General features: G+C 31.7%; 1 protein-coding gene across 2 annotated transcripts in view; it reads right to left on the reverse strand.

Annotated features, from left to right (window-relative positions):
• LOC129965844 (dual specificity protein phosphatase 22-like) overlaps positions 1–9,281 on the reverse strand; it is a 46,194-nt gene extending 36,913 nt beyond the window's left edge. For both annotated transcript variants that reach the window (XM_056080065.1, XM_056080062.1), the window contains exon 1: positions 8,892–9,281. In XM_056080065.1, the coding sequence (XP_055936040.1) occupies positions 8,892–8,912 (21 nt within the window). In that variant the 5' untranslated portion in view covers positions 8,913–9,281. The remainder of the gene's footprint in view (positions 1–8,891) is intronic.
• Positions 9,282–13,791: the final 4,510 nt, after the last annotated feature.

A 13,791-nucleotide genomic window follows, 5' to 3' on the forward strand; every position in this document is an offset into this window, starting at 1 on the left:
ATTCTTCATTCGACATGCTTGTATTCCTTCAATTAATGTCCATAGTATGCTGTACTATGTAGTCTCCATAGATATCTTCGTATAATGTCTATAGTTCTGGACATCTCAAATTTGATTGTGCCTGTACATTATGCAACTTTTTTTCTCCTTTGATTCTTCAAGTGGTTTGCCTCACAACTACGGAGTTTCCCTTTTCTGAACTTGGAGGGACAGGTCCTCCGTGGCACAAAATTGTGAAATAAATTAGTTGAATTTAATAAAAAGTATTTTTTAATCTTATTTCTCAGAACTAAAGTAACATTTCTTCAAAAAGATCTCATTTTAATATTTGTATATATTTCGTTGTTTTGATTCATTCCCAAATTCAAACCATTACTTGAGCCGCAAAATTCATTTCTGACACAGATGAGCGTGTCCTGAGAGTATGAGAATACTTTTTTGATTAGTGAGAAAAGACAAATGTATCTCCATAAGAACGTGAGAATAGTAATTAATGACAACGTAAAATTGGACTTGTTAAGATAAATTAGCTTTGAGAGCCCTATTCTGTTCATCTAACAATTTTATGAAACCGCAGTAAACCTATTGGTGTTTTGAAATGTCTAATAGATAGTCTAGAAATGCTATAAATTAAACCGAATTGGAAGAAACGGAAATAAATTAAATCAGTATATATCATTGTCCATTGCCGCTGGACGAAGTTAAAAATACGCCGACTCAGTTTGGTTCGCGTCATTATCAGATGTGAAATCCCAACTTTTATTTTGGTGTCTAGAAACTGTGATAGGTTTTTTTTATATAATGTTCAAATGTATTGATTGATCGGCTTGCGAATAAAGCTAAGTATAAGAATGAGTTATGAGATGGTCACATTTTATTTACATTATCTATGCTTGCTTGTAGCAAAGGTTTATCCGCTGAGGTATACGATTTTTATTTTATATTTACGCTGATTCCTAATATTATTACTTATTTCTATCATCCATTTTTTTTTATTTGAAATCCCTTTTTTCTATTAAGGGATAATTATTTATTTCAAACCCATCTCAGTTCATAATTTTGATCACAAGGAACGATGCTTTTAACATTAACAATACATTCGCTTCTAATTCTCTAACAAATAAGAGTTTTCATTTTTAAATTTCTTAAGCCTTTTGCGCATGCGCATGAGATTTCCTACTGCCTCTTTCGTTAACAAATCTCTGACAATCCTGTTCAAGATATTGTTAGCAGATTAATAACGGGAACATCATCCAGTTAAAATGTGTGTCAAGTATTCAAAAGGTCTTTACATTTAATGGTAAGGATGTAGACAAAGTAACAAGCTTTCATTGGATATTTTGACTACTTTTTGAGATTGGAATAAATGTATTTTCGTTGTAAATTTATATCTCAAATCCAAGAAAGAAAATTTGATATCCCACCTCTCCATCATAATATTAGCGCTGCGCTTGAAAACGCATTTTTCAAGCGAGCCTTTGAGACGCACTGTTTATGAAGAAAATATACTCAAAATATTCGGGAAGTTCCATTCTTTCAATTCAATGCAAGAAAATAGCTTAGCTAAGAGTAACAAAATCTCTGAAAATATATAAAAAAGTGAACAGCATACCGATTAAAATCTTTATTTTTATAAGAAATGAAATGAAATTTTAAAAAAAAAATTCAAAAACATTACTTTGAAAGTAAATGAAGACAACGAGTACAAAGATGTTGCATTAAAAAAAATATAATAAAAATTCATTTTCAAGCTTTAATAAATGAAAATATATTGAATTCTTTATGAAATTTTCATCTGATTCGGAGTTTAATGACATTCTAACTCTATAGGAATGATTTAATAAATCATTCATTGTCAAATAATGTGTATGAATCGATAAAAAGTATTTATAGCTTTAGAAAGTCTTAAAATAATTGAAGTATGCTTCATAAATATGGCATGAAAGATCTAATCTTGAAATGAAAACTACTTTATACTTAAGGCCAGAGAGAAAGAGAATCTAATCTTCGCGTGATATAAAGTGATCTTTCCGCTGCTTCTGAGTAAAGGGAAGCCTGATCCGAGAAGTCATACGGGGAGCTTTTTTCGACAGAAGAAAAACAATTTAAAACTTGAATGAAGCGAGGTCTGATTTAAAATTTCAATGTATGAAACTTTTGCTGTAGATCCTTCGAAGAGATATTTTTAAAAAATATTAAAATGACAGCAAACTGTGCAATTAAATATAACATTTAAGAGATGAGTATTTTAATTTTATTTTGGTGTAAAATGGCTTGAATTCTTATTGCGATATAAATATGGTTATCATTGTGTGAGATAATATTTTCAGGAATTTTCACAGCAACTATCGAAATCTCGCTTCATTTCTGATTAATTAATTTTAAGTATGGAAAAATTGTTTGAAGGTTTGTTAACTTCAATAGTTTGGTCTGTAATGCGTCCACGGAGAGACAGAGAAGAAGCATTTCCACTGTTAATATTAAAGATACAACAATATAAAGAACTTGTTGTACAGAAAGACTCATTCATCTAAAAAGCAACATAATGACATATCAAAAATGATTTTCAAAAATTTCGAAAGTTTTTAATGAAGGTCCTTGCTCAGGAAATATTTGATATAATATTAATAGTTTAAATTACTAAAAAAAATTCGAACAGTTATTTTTAGAAATTTTAATATATTAGAAAAATAAAAATCAATCTGAATTCCATTGATCTCATCAGGTTCATTATAAGCTTGCTGACTGTTAATGCCCTCGCCCCTCTTTCTAAAATAATCATGATGAACATCAGTCATTATATTTTCTAAAAATATAATTCCAAATGTCTTCACACATTTTAATTTTATTTTAATAATTGCTTTTAAACTTGCTGTGTTACTTATTATTTAGGAACAATTTAATCAATCTTTTTGAATATTTAAGATATACTGATCCGTTGCCAGGTCGAATTCATTCAAAGACGTTTTAGATATATTTATTTAGGTTTATTTTCAGCTTCTATTCCCGCAGAACATTTGGGGGGAATTGTAATTAGGAAAACTGGAATCGAGTAATGTTTTGGTAATTGGCTGTAAAGTACTATCTTTTCCCTTGTAAATTTGTATTTTACATTTATTGCATTAAAGCCATAAATGTAAAATGCAAATAAACGTATAGGTAGGATATAATGCGGAAAATAACAAAATTATTATAATATATTAGAAATATTGAGTGCAAAATGAAAATATTCTAATTTATAGTTTTAGAAAGATAAGCAAAATGATTATAAAAATTTGACTTCCTTTCTTTTATGTCATCTTGGTAAACTTAGCATCCACTTCTCACTGTAATGCACGCAGAAGATGGATCGTATGTATTCTTTACCAGATTATCCAGAAGAATATAAGGTTCATTCTCTGACGTCACTACAAAGGTTCTTTTGCTAACGCTATGTCATGCGTTCCCCAATGCATCCCATATATGTTTTAAGGAATTGAAGTTGGATAGGTAGATAAGACCGTCCATTCCATGCACAACTTCTGGGAAGATCACAAGCAATGCTCGCAGGATGACATGATCACTTAGGAACATGAAACAATTCTCAATAGCATCGAAGAGATTGCATGTATAGAGGCATTATAACATCCGATGCTTTTGCAATATGCATCCCAGAACTTTACGCTGCTTACATTCGTTCAATACATGATATCTCCAAAGATTTTAACATTACCATTTCAACTTCAATGATATTGGAACTCCAGTTTCGAAATGATGCCGAATGTACTGAAGTATTGGAATAGAACCATAAACAAAATTTCCTTTCAATTATAAATATACAACTACTACGATACTCAGTTTAGTTTAGTTATATTAACGTCTCGTTTCGAAGCAACACTAAGGCTATTTTGGAAATGACCTCGCAATTCTGACTGCAGTCAGATGACGAAGACGAAGCCTGAGCCAGCACCCCCCCCCCCCTCTCTCTCTCTCCAAACTTCCACCCCTTACACTCTGGTTTGATATTCTGAAATCTGCTCGATGCATTAGAATAGGCTGTGGGAGGGGGGGAGGGGACAAAAAAATCAAACATTTTTTTATATGGTCATTCGCCAATTCGCCAATAGCGAATGGATGCGAAATATAACGCAGGAACTAGATGGAGTAGTCTTCTTAAAGCTTTCTCGCAAACTCTTTATTAAAGGTAATATATTAGAAAACGCTTTGCATGGCATTGGCGTACAATATTTAGGATTTTGCAAACAAATATGTCTGTAAAGACGACAACTGCATTTCTTGTTCCGGGTTCATTTTCATAAAATGTATTATACTTGACTGAAGAAGCCCGACTCATTTTACTATTTTAGGAAAATTTTGGAATTTTTGAAGTTTATTGACTAAAAGTCAACGACGATTTAATCAATAAGACTGCATACATACGATACTCACTGAACTTCTTTTCAAAAGTTAAAATTTTTAAAACGAATTTTCTTACTGGTTCACATTAAAATGTCGATGCCTTCTCACATTGAAAGATAGGAAATAAGCAAACAAACAAAACAAACCGAATTCGGAGTGTTTCGTCTCGCAGTTTATGAAAGCTGATTGAAAATATAACAAATCGGTTGGTCTAAAGAACCGGTGAGAAGGATTTCTCCAAAACGCTCTCGCATACTTTCCAATGAAGGTAATATTAGAGAACGCGTTGCATGGCATTGGCGTACAATATTTAGGAAACCTTTGGCGTATTTTTGCTGAATCTATTGTGTGATCCTTGGAGATTAACTTGACGATGAATCCCTGGCATGTAATTAATTGTATCCGAAAATGGCATTTGTAATTTAGAAACGTTTTTCCCAACCGATTGAAATAAATATTTGATAAAGGACTCAGTACGCAGTTCCAAAATCTCATGCCAAATAATTGGTACGTAATGATGTGATATTTAGTTTTTAAATCCTTCAGTTATTGTATTTACATGATTCCGAGAGTACAGATGGGCAGACAGTCATCATTTTGGATTTGGTTCGGATCGAATTTGATCCATTCAGCTCTCTTCGTTTTGTGGTCATCGTGACAAATTATATTCGAACAGTCGGACAGACAGACTTTCTCTGAACGGATTTTGCTCAAAATTCCATAGAGATCTACAGATTTGGTGTAGAGATTCCATACCAAATTTCATATATTTTCATGTGTTTTTTCGAACAGGGATTTCTAAAACGCTTGGTTATCTCAAATAAAATAGTGTGCATTTGCAATTTTATAAATAGAATTTGTACATTTTGCACCCAACTTAATTGTACATTTTTCCCTTTAAGACCAAATTAAGAAAAATGAAAAAACAGATTGGGGGAAACTTGGTTTTGATAGTTGCTAATACACGTCTTAATTGCGGATATGCGATTGCTATGTTTCCTCATTGAAAGTGGCAAATAAAACCGTTAGACATTTTTTTCCCATCACGTTTGTTAACATTGCAAAGAATATGGTGTAAAGTTATATTGTGCGAAAATTTGGCTCTTCGAAATTTATTTTAACAAAATTTGTTTCTTTTATTCGAACAGACCAAAATTTTATATAATTGAATGGTCTCGTTTTTATCGCCAAATTGGCGTTTGATCGACATTCGTTTGATAAAGGAGATGAGAATGACGAAATATATTTAAAAACGGAGTTAAATTATTTCGGAATACCACTTTTCAGATTCCACTTAATTTAATGCAATGAAAGCTATTTTGTTACGTATAAAAGAAATGCAGTCAAGTGATATTCAAAACATGTGGTTTCTTTACTTCTATAAAAAATAATATAAAAATTATTATTTTACAAGACAATTTAAAATTGTGAATCCAAATTGTAAAAAAGTATTCAACTGATGTTATGAAATTGAATAATTTATAATAATACAATCAATATTATTGCATATTATTCAAATATTAACCCTTTGACATACGAATTTACTAACTTTCTAACTGGATGACACATCTTATCTCGGACATTATTATTTTAAATTTTATAATAATATATGAACATTTGAGATATTGAAACAATTTAAAAATATTTTTGTAGTTTAAATTACTTAATACTTTCACTTTATTGCCGATATAAATAAAAAAAATTCAGTAATTCGATGCGTATGTCAGACTCGTCATTGCATGTGAAGGTGCTAATACTTTTGCTCAGATTTAAAAGGAATATTTAAATCCACCTATAGCCACGATGACATCTTTTTACAGCGAAAACCAGAAGTAATCAAAATAGGGAAATTACAGCGCTTTTTATTTCGAGGCGGAATAATATATTTTTAATTTAATTGGCTGTGAGCAGTGTATTTTTCATACATGATTTCAATTTGAACAGCCGAGCGATTGCAACTTTTATCAAAAAGATATAAATCATCATATATGAACCTAAGTGGAAAATATGTTAGTCTAACGTATTATTTAAGGTAATATTTAACAGTAGTTTATTGAATATATATTCGAATATTTGAATATATATCGGAATATCGACACTTGAATATATATATATATCCGTCGCAGAAAGTTAAGTGTTATCAAAATTTTAAGCTGCTTTTTATTAGTTGCCATCAATATAAAATAAATATACAATCAAATTTCATGTAACAAATTTCCACGAATAGAACTTTGTAATATTTATTAGAGAAAGATTCTCTATATCAAACCAAATTTATGTATCGAAAATGATTTCAAAACATTATGAATATTTATTGCAGACAAAAATTGGCCACGGATCCACGGAAAAAGGAATCATATTAGAAAAAAAACGCACTCCTTGATTCCATGTGCAACAGAAATTTATAGACGATCGGAATGTCGTTAAAAGAAATGCAACAAAAATAAAAGTTCGAGACATTCAGCTTAGAAAACGAGATAAGGGGGGAAAAGACGAAGCTAAAAACTGTGAAATTTTGACAAATAAAAAAATTGTTATTCGATACTAAATTTTTGAAAGGGTTGGAAGGCATTAGAAGCGATTTAAATTCTTAAGAGTGGGCAAGGCAAGAGAATTAATATTGAAATATATAAAAATGAGACTGGAAAAGAACATATCATAGACTGAACTTCGTACTAAGAATAAAGCGATTGAATAGTGTGCAGATTTGGGAATTTCTAATCGCCAAGTGAACTCTGGATATCTCCATCCAATCCAGGCACGGCATGGAAGATAAGGTAATATCGTTTGCAAACGCTTGCGTCTATATTTTCAATCGTAAATTAAATTTCTAAAAAGTATTTTTAGAATCCAACAATACATTTAATATACATCTTTGCGAGTTCTCTCTGTACGACTCGTACTTTCGAAAATAATAAATATTTTGGACCGATTTAAGATTATCATTTTTTTAAAATTCTCTTATCATTTTATAATTTAAAATTTTTTATTTGTTTTGGCCAATGCTAAAGACTTTAAAAAAAAATCCTATTCACTGGATTCAAAATAGGAGCAGTGAACATACTTCCTTTATTCTGAATGGAAAGGAAAAACAATATTTTTAACACCTGTTTCAACACAACCTTGAAAAAATATAAATTGTCTGTTGTTATTTCACTATCCAAAGAGGGACAATAGGATGGACAATACAGAATGATGTCGGGGAAAAAATGACGAAACAATTTTTTCAAACGATCGCTTTTACAGAAGTTCTTCATTTCATATCTGTAATTATAAAAGCTGTTTGTAAAGCAATAATAATAATAATTTTTAATGCACACATTGGCACGAAAATTTAAATTTTAATCAACATTTTAAAAAATAGAATAAAATTGGCGAATGCTCTTTTCTTCAACAGGATCTACATCGGTGTCTCGCGGTGCTTCGGATCACTCGTTACCGAATCTCACTTTTTGAGCGAAACCATTTTATCCACGTTCAATAGGACAATGTGTTCAATTTTTTGGGAGCAACGGCCTTATTAAGTGGAAGCTTCTCCACGAAGGATGCAATCTTCACTGGAAGGTTGGAGCTACTCTTCTGAACAAATCGCATTCGCAGCGTGACACAGAAAGTGGGAATGTTTCGGCCATTCCGGTTATGTTCTTCCACTAGCTCGTTGCTATCCACTTCGATCCCTACGATAGGGACATAACCTTGCCGATGAAAGATTTACGGGTCCCTTGGAGTCGATAACGTTTTCCTGCCAAATTTCTACATGCAGAAATATCTCCAAACAATCGCTCTAAGTGGGATGATGTATGCGACATCTTTGCATCAAACGTTCTGCAAAAAAATCACTCATTATTTACCTTCGTTTATTTTTTAATTTTGTTTCACTCGTTTTGACTTCAGTTCAGCAGACGAAATTTCAGTTATCATTTTTATACCAAAGTAAAACGAAATGCTGCTAAAAAAGTGAGAGCAATGCATTTAAAATATTTTTAATTTATTACAACTTATTAATATTTTTCTTTTCTATGAAATGATCTTATTTTTTTTACGTATTCAAAACACTTTATTGAACTACTTAATTGTAAAAAAAAAAAAATCCATATAAAATTTTCATTATCGTTTCATATTCATTTAGAGCTGCCTTTTCTAAAATTTATGAGTAAATGAATTACAAACTGAATTTTACAGAAACATTTTTATATGAAAGATAACTTTGCCAAATATTTTTTTTCAAGGAGCAGTAGATTATTTTTTAAAAATTAGAATTCCAAAATGCCTGAGCTTATCTGGTTATTCTGCACGGTCTCAAGTTCATCGATACTTTTTTTAGAGATGGTTTTATCACAAAATAAAAATGAATACATATAAAAGACAAATACCAATGCAATATTTACTGTCTTTCTAAAAAAATAATAAGATGAAGTATATGTTGTGAAAGGCCAACAATAGTGATTATGCATATATATTTTAAGAATAAATAACGCGAAAAGTTAACTTACCTTGTTCATTCCATTTCCCATACTTTCTTCATCTTGTTTGTCTTAACTTTTATAAGTTTAATCTTTCTCACAACTCTGCACAACTAAAGCACGATCATCTGCTAAAATAGGATTTATTTTGAAGCTGAAAAGTTTACTTAATTTTATGTGTTTCTGATAATGAGAAACATCCAAAGGCACTATTCATTCACTTCGGAAATCGTTTTTTAGAAAACTCCTTTTTTCATCTAGTTACAAATTACTATTTTATGTAATGCCTCTCGTAAAATAAAATGCTAAAAAAATAAAACCGATGCAGGCAACGCATCCGATTTAAACTTACGTATGTACTCATAACGGAGTATGAATACTAACTTCATGCCTCCCGACTCGTTCGTTTCGAGACCTCACACGGAGTGCAGAATCTGAATGAATGAGCTTACTGAGAAGTCATTCGGATATTTATGGCTGCCATCTAGTAGCAAACAAGGAAACTAATTAGTATCTAAACAGCTCAGATCCCACAATTGCTGCGAATTTGTTTTATTTGTTATAGAAATGATTTTATTTGGAGATAAAAATTTAAAAAAAAAATTATGATTTGCAGGATTTTAGCACTAGTTTATAAAAGCTCCAATTTAATAGAGTTTTAGATTTTTCACTTTTTCTGTAAACAAGTAAATAAAAAATAATTCTTTAAAAAAATGCATTCTGTTCTGAGTAGAGTTGCCACTATCTGAATTAATTGGGGTCAAATTTTATCTGGATAACTGTAGCGGAAAACTATATTTAAAAAAAAAATAAGAAAATTTTTTCATAGCAAACTAATTTATTCACCAAAAAAAAAAAAAAAAAAAAAAGGGTATTTTTACTTCGTGCATTTTCACATTATATTAAAACATCACTGATTGAATAGAAAGATCAATTTTCATATCTTTATTAGCTTTTATTTTTAAAAATTTTAATCTGGGATTTCTTTTTTCTTGGCACGATATTATTTATAGGCTGTTGGAATGTGTGTAAATGATGAAATGAAAGATGAAAAATCGTGCAAAACTCTCTGTTTGGATCTAAAGGAACCAAATTTTACATGTCATTACTTTGTGGGTAATAGGTGGTCATCAAGAAATAGGTTTTCAAAATTTATTTGCATTAAAAATTAATCATAAATAAACTTTTCCTCGATGATTTTTGAGCATAAAATAAAAAAAATGTATTTTTTAACATCATTTTAAAATGAAAAAAAAAAAAAAAAAGTTTCTCAATGAAGTCTTTGTCAGAAGAACTTATCAGTTTTATTCCTGCTTCCACAATTTTAATATTTTTTAAAAAAATATTTGAAAGTACATTTTGCAAAATTACTTTTTTTTTATAAATGGCTTTAATCATTGCGTTTCGAAACACCAGTATTAAAACTATATTAAATAAAACTTTATGCACGTTAACGAAGCTATAATTAAAAATTTCGAATTTCCTTATTATTTTGTATTAAATAAACACATCTAAGATTCCAAAAAGGATTTACATTTGTTTCTGCGGTAGTTAGAAGCAAAGTTACCTCCAAAACTATAAACCAGAAACGAAATATTTAAAACTGATATTAACAAGGAGAAGGCACTAGGTTAAAAACTGAGTTTGGAATGAGATTTTGTATAATGATAGTATACATTTAGAATGTTTATTAATGAAAATATTAAGATTCAACAGTCAACCGTAAAACTTTCAAATTAGCTTACATACTAATAATGTGTTCTTGTTTAAGTGCTCGAGTAGTGTAGTGGTTAGGGCACTGGCGTAGCATTCAGGATACCTGGGTTCGGTTACAGGCTAGTATTTTTTTTCTTTCTAAATTATTTCAAAATAATTTAACAGTTTTAATTAATATCTTTTTCATTTTTATGCAAAAATAAATATTAATCAGAATATTCAGAAAAAAAAAGACTTAGGTCACTTTTATAATCTGCTTTTATAAAAAGTGTTTTTTTTTTAAATCTGTATGAGATAACGATAAAAGTATTTGAACATGTAATGTAAAATTAAAAGATGTTTTTAGGTAAAGAAGAGAAATAAAATGTTTTTAATGTTAAAATGTTTTGATGTTAAACTGCTTAATGAACAAAAACAAAGTAAAAAAGTAAACATAATTTAAATCAATAAACTCGGCTACTGATGTAAAAAAGAAAACATTATTTTCGAAACCCGTTTGCTTAGTTTTCAAAGAAGGAATATATATATAAATTACTTAGGAAATGTTAACCGGAAATGAAAACCGACCGGACCCAATGCCGGGAAGCAAAATGTTGCGCGGCAGTTTTTGAGTATGCCAAGATTTGCGATCTGGCGCCAAAAAATGGTATTCTAAAGGCCAGATTTCTCCAAAGTCACGTGACTCATGTTGCGTACAGTTGTTTAGACAAGAAACAAGCAACTAGCTCCCTCCATTTATATATCAGCTCAATGGTAAAAACGATGCATCCTGCATAGCATAGGATTGCAAGAAGCAGGATAGGATTGCTAAAATAACTTCTTAGCAAAATACCAGGTCACAAACACTAACTTTAAACGTTGGGATATTCTCTTGCACAATTGTCCTGCTTTATAGTTCCGTATTACGGGTCTTACTTTTTGTATTTATCTAATGCATATGTAAAGATGCCTCAAATAGGAATGCAAATGGACATGGGAATGCAAAGGATTAACATTTTCTTGATGCGATCTGGGTATCTGGAGTTTGGATTGTTGCAGTTCTGCTAGAGAAAGTAGGGAATTCTTTATAAAACAGTAATAGAAACTAATACTGGAGCATGAGGCAGTTCCCTCGTGTTTGGAACCAAGAGTACGTATCATAAGAAAACTCTCATTAACACAACGTCTGTTCCTCTTTGCTCTTTCAGAAGTTCACGAGACAAGCTCCACTGCAGTTCTGCAGGTAAAGTAATAACAGGTATTCCACTGTGCATTTACGACTCCAAAGAGAAGCTCCATTCTTTCAAATGACGCACCATCAAGCCAATTGAAACAGAAGAAAAAATTTCTGATTCATCAACACAGCCATCAGAACATCTAAATTCAAATCCAACGCTCTCCTGAAGACGGCAGCAGCATCAACAACAGATTTCGAATTTGCAAGACGGCTCGAAAAAGGAGGAGTGCGTGGGAGCAGTATGACAACAAAATCACCCACGCATGGTCTATCAGGCTTTCTTCAATCGACACAGTCTTCCAGCTGGAAACTCTTGCAAAGTAATAGAGCACGCTTTAATCCTTCCAACAGAGAGAAATAACCATTCTAGTGGGCAATTAAACCAGCATCTAAGAGCAGCAATCCAAAAAAGCCACAATACTATTGCTAGGAAAATCTTGTAAGTTGCTGTATCTCTACCTTCACAACAAAGTATTGTGGATCAAAGACCATTTGTCTATACTGGAAACGGAGGAGCAGACAGACTGACTAAGGAAGTGACAGAAAATGAAAATCTGACTGAAGCTCTACGCAAATTACCAAAATCCATCATTAAAACCATCATGCCTCAGAAGATGATGGTCATATGACAAATGGCTTGGGATGATAGACATGCAGGAAATAATAAGGTAACATACAGGGTGCCCAATATACAGGGTACAGGGTACTCAGTCCCTGATTTCAAACTTAAATGTTTCGAAAGAGGAATGAAACAAATTGATAGAGGAAAGAAACAAACTCTACATTTAGTGCGAAAACTGTAAAAATTTGTAAACAAAAGGTTGCAAATTAGTTATAAAAAAATTCCTTATAGAAAGCACTGTACACATTGAAGAGCGAATGAAGAGCACATAAATAGAGCGAATCCCTATGCCCTGAGCGATCAATTCTTGCTGAGATTTCTATAAGGAGATTATTGTACCCAATCAATCATGTATTCCATTGAACAACGTGCATTTCTGGTATTGAAATATCACGTTTCAGTACAGTCCTACATCAACGATATAATGTTGCAAGAGCCCCTGATCAAGACACGATATAATGTTTCAAAAGACTGTCATCCAAACAATGTTCTAAAAGACCACGATCTAGACACGATATAATGTCCCAAAGAGCCCTGATCCATATTCGCTCGATCTCACCCCATATGGCTACTTTTTGTGGTGTGTATTGAAATACTCTATCTATTGGAACAATCTCACGGCATTGGAAGAGCTTGAAAAGCCGATCTGTGCCTTCATTTCTATCGAGACACTTCAGAGAGAGGTGACAAATTTCGTTGCACCACCTCTGTACTGCTGGCGGAGGACATTTTGTCAAATTTTGATACCAAATTGATAGGGATTTTTTTTTTATTTTGATTTGAACGATTTTCATTTAAAAAGCTCTGGACAGCGTACAGTGCCATCTGTTAGCTACTTTTGTCAGTAATTTCCAAACTTTTACGACTTTTATGCTGAACATACTGTTTGTTTCTTTTCTCTATCAGTTTTAGTTTTAGAGATTTTTAATTTTGAAATTACGGTGATCTTTGCGGGATACCCTGTATAATAAACATGCAATCAATAAACTGGACGTGAAACAAAATATTTTTCATAGAGTATGGACCTTTTCCACTGTTTCTCCATAAAATCAACATTGTCGAAAGTCGACATTGTTCCTGCGGGAAAATAGGCACCTCTATCCATCCGCAGCTTCGTGTCATTTGGCACTACCCAGAGAGCAATAAAAGTTTCGTAGAAAAGCCGTCGTAGAATGAAGGAAGATCCACGACTTGCTTAATCTACTCCAAAACGAACTCTGTCTTTTCCGTCCCACTTCATTTGATTCTATTTGAATTTTGCCTCTTGTCTGTTTTACTCGCTCAGTGCTTACGATTTAGTCTTAATTTTAGCTGGCTTTCAGAACTTCTTTCAACTGATGAGCTCTCATTTTTCATCATCATCCTCCCCTTATTAG

This window comes from Argiope bruennichi, chromosome 4 (genome assembly GCF_947563725.1).
Source record: "Argiope bruennichi chromosome 4, qqArgBrue1.1, whole genome shotgun sequence".
Lineage (NCBI taxonomy): Eukaryota > Metazoa > Arthropoda > Arachnida > Araneae > Araneidae > Argiope > Argiope bruennichi.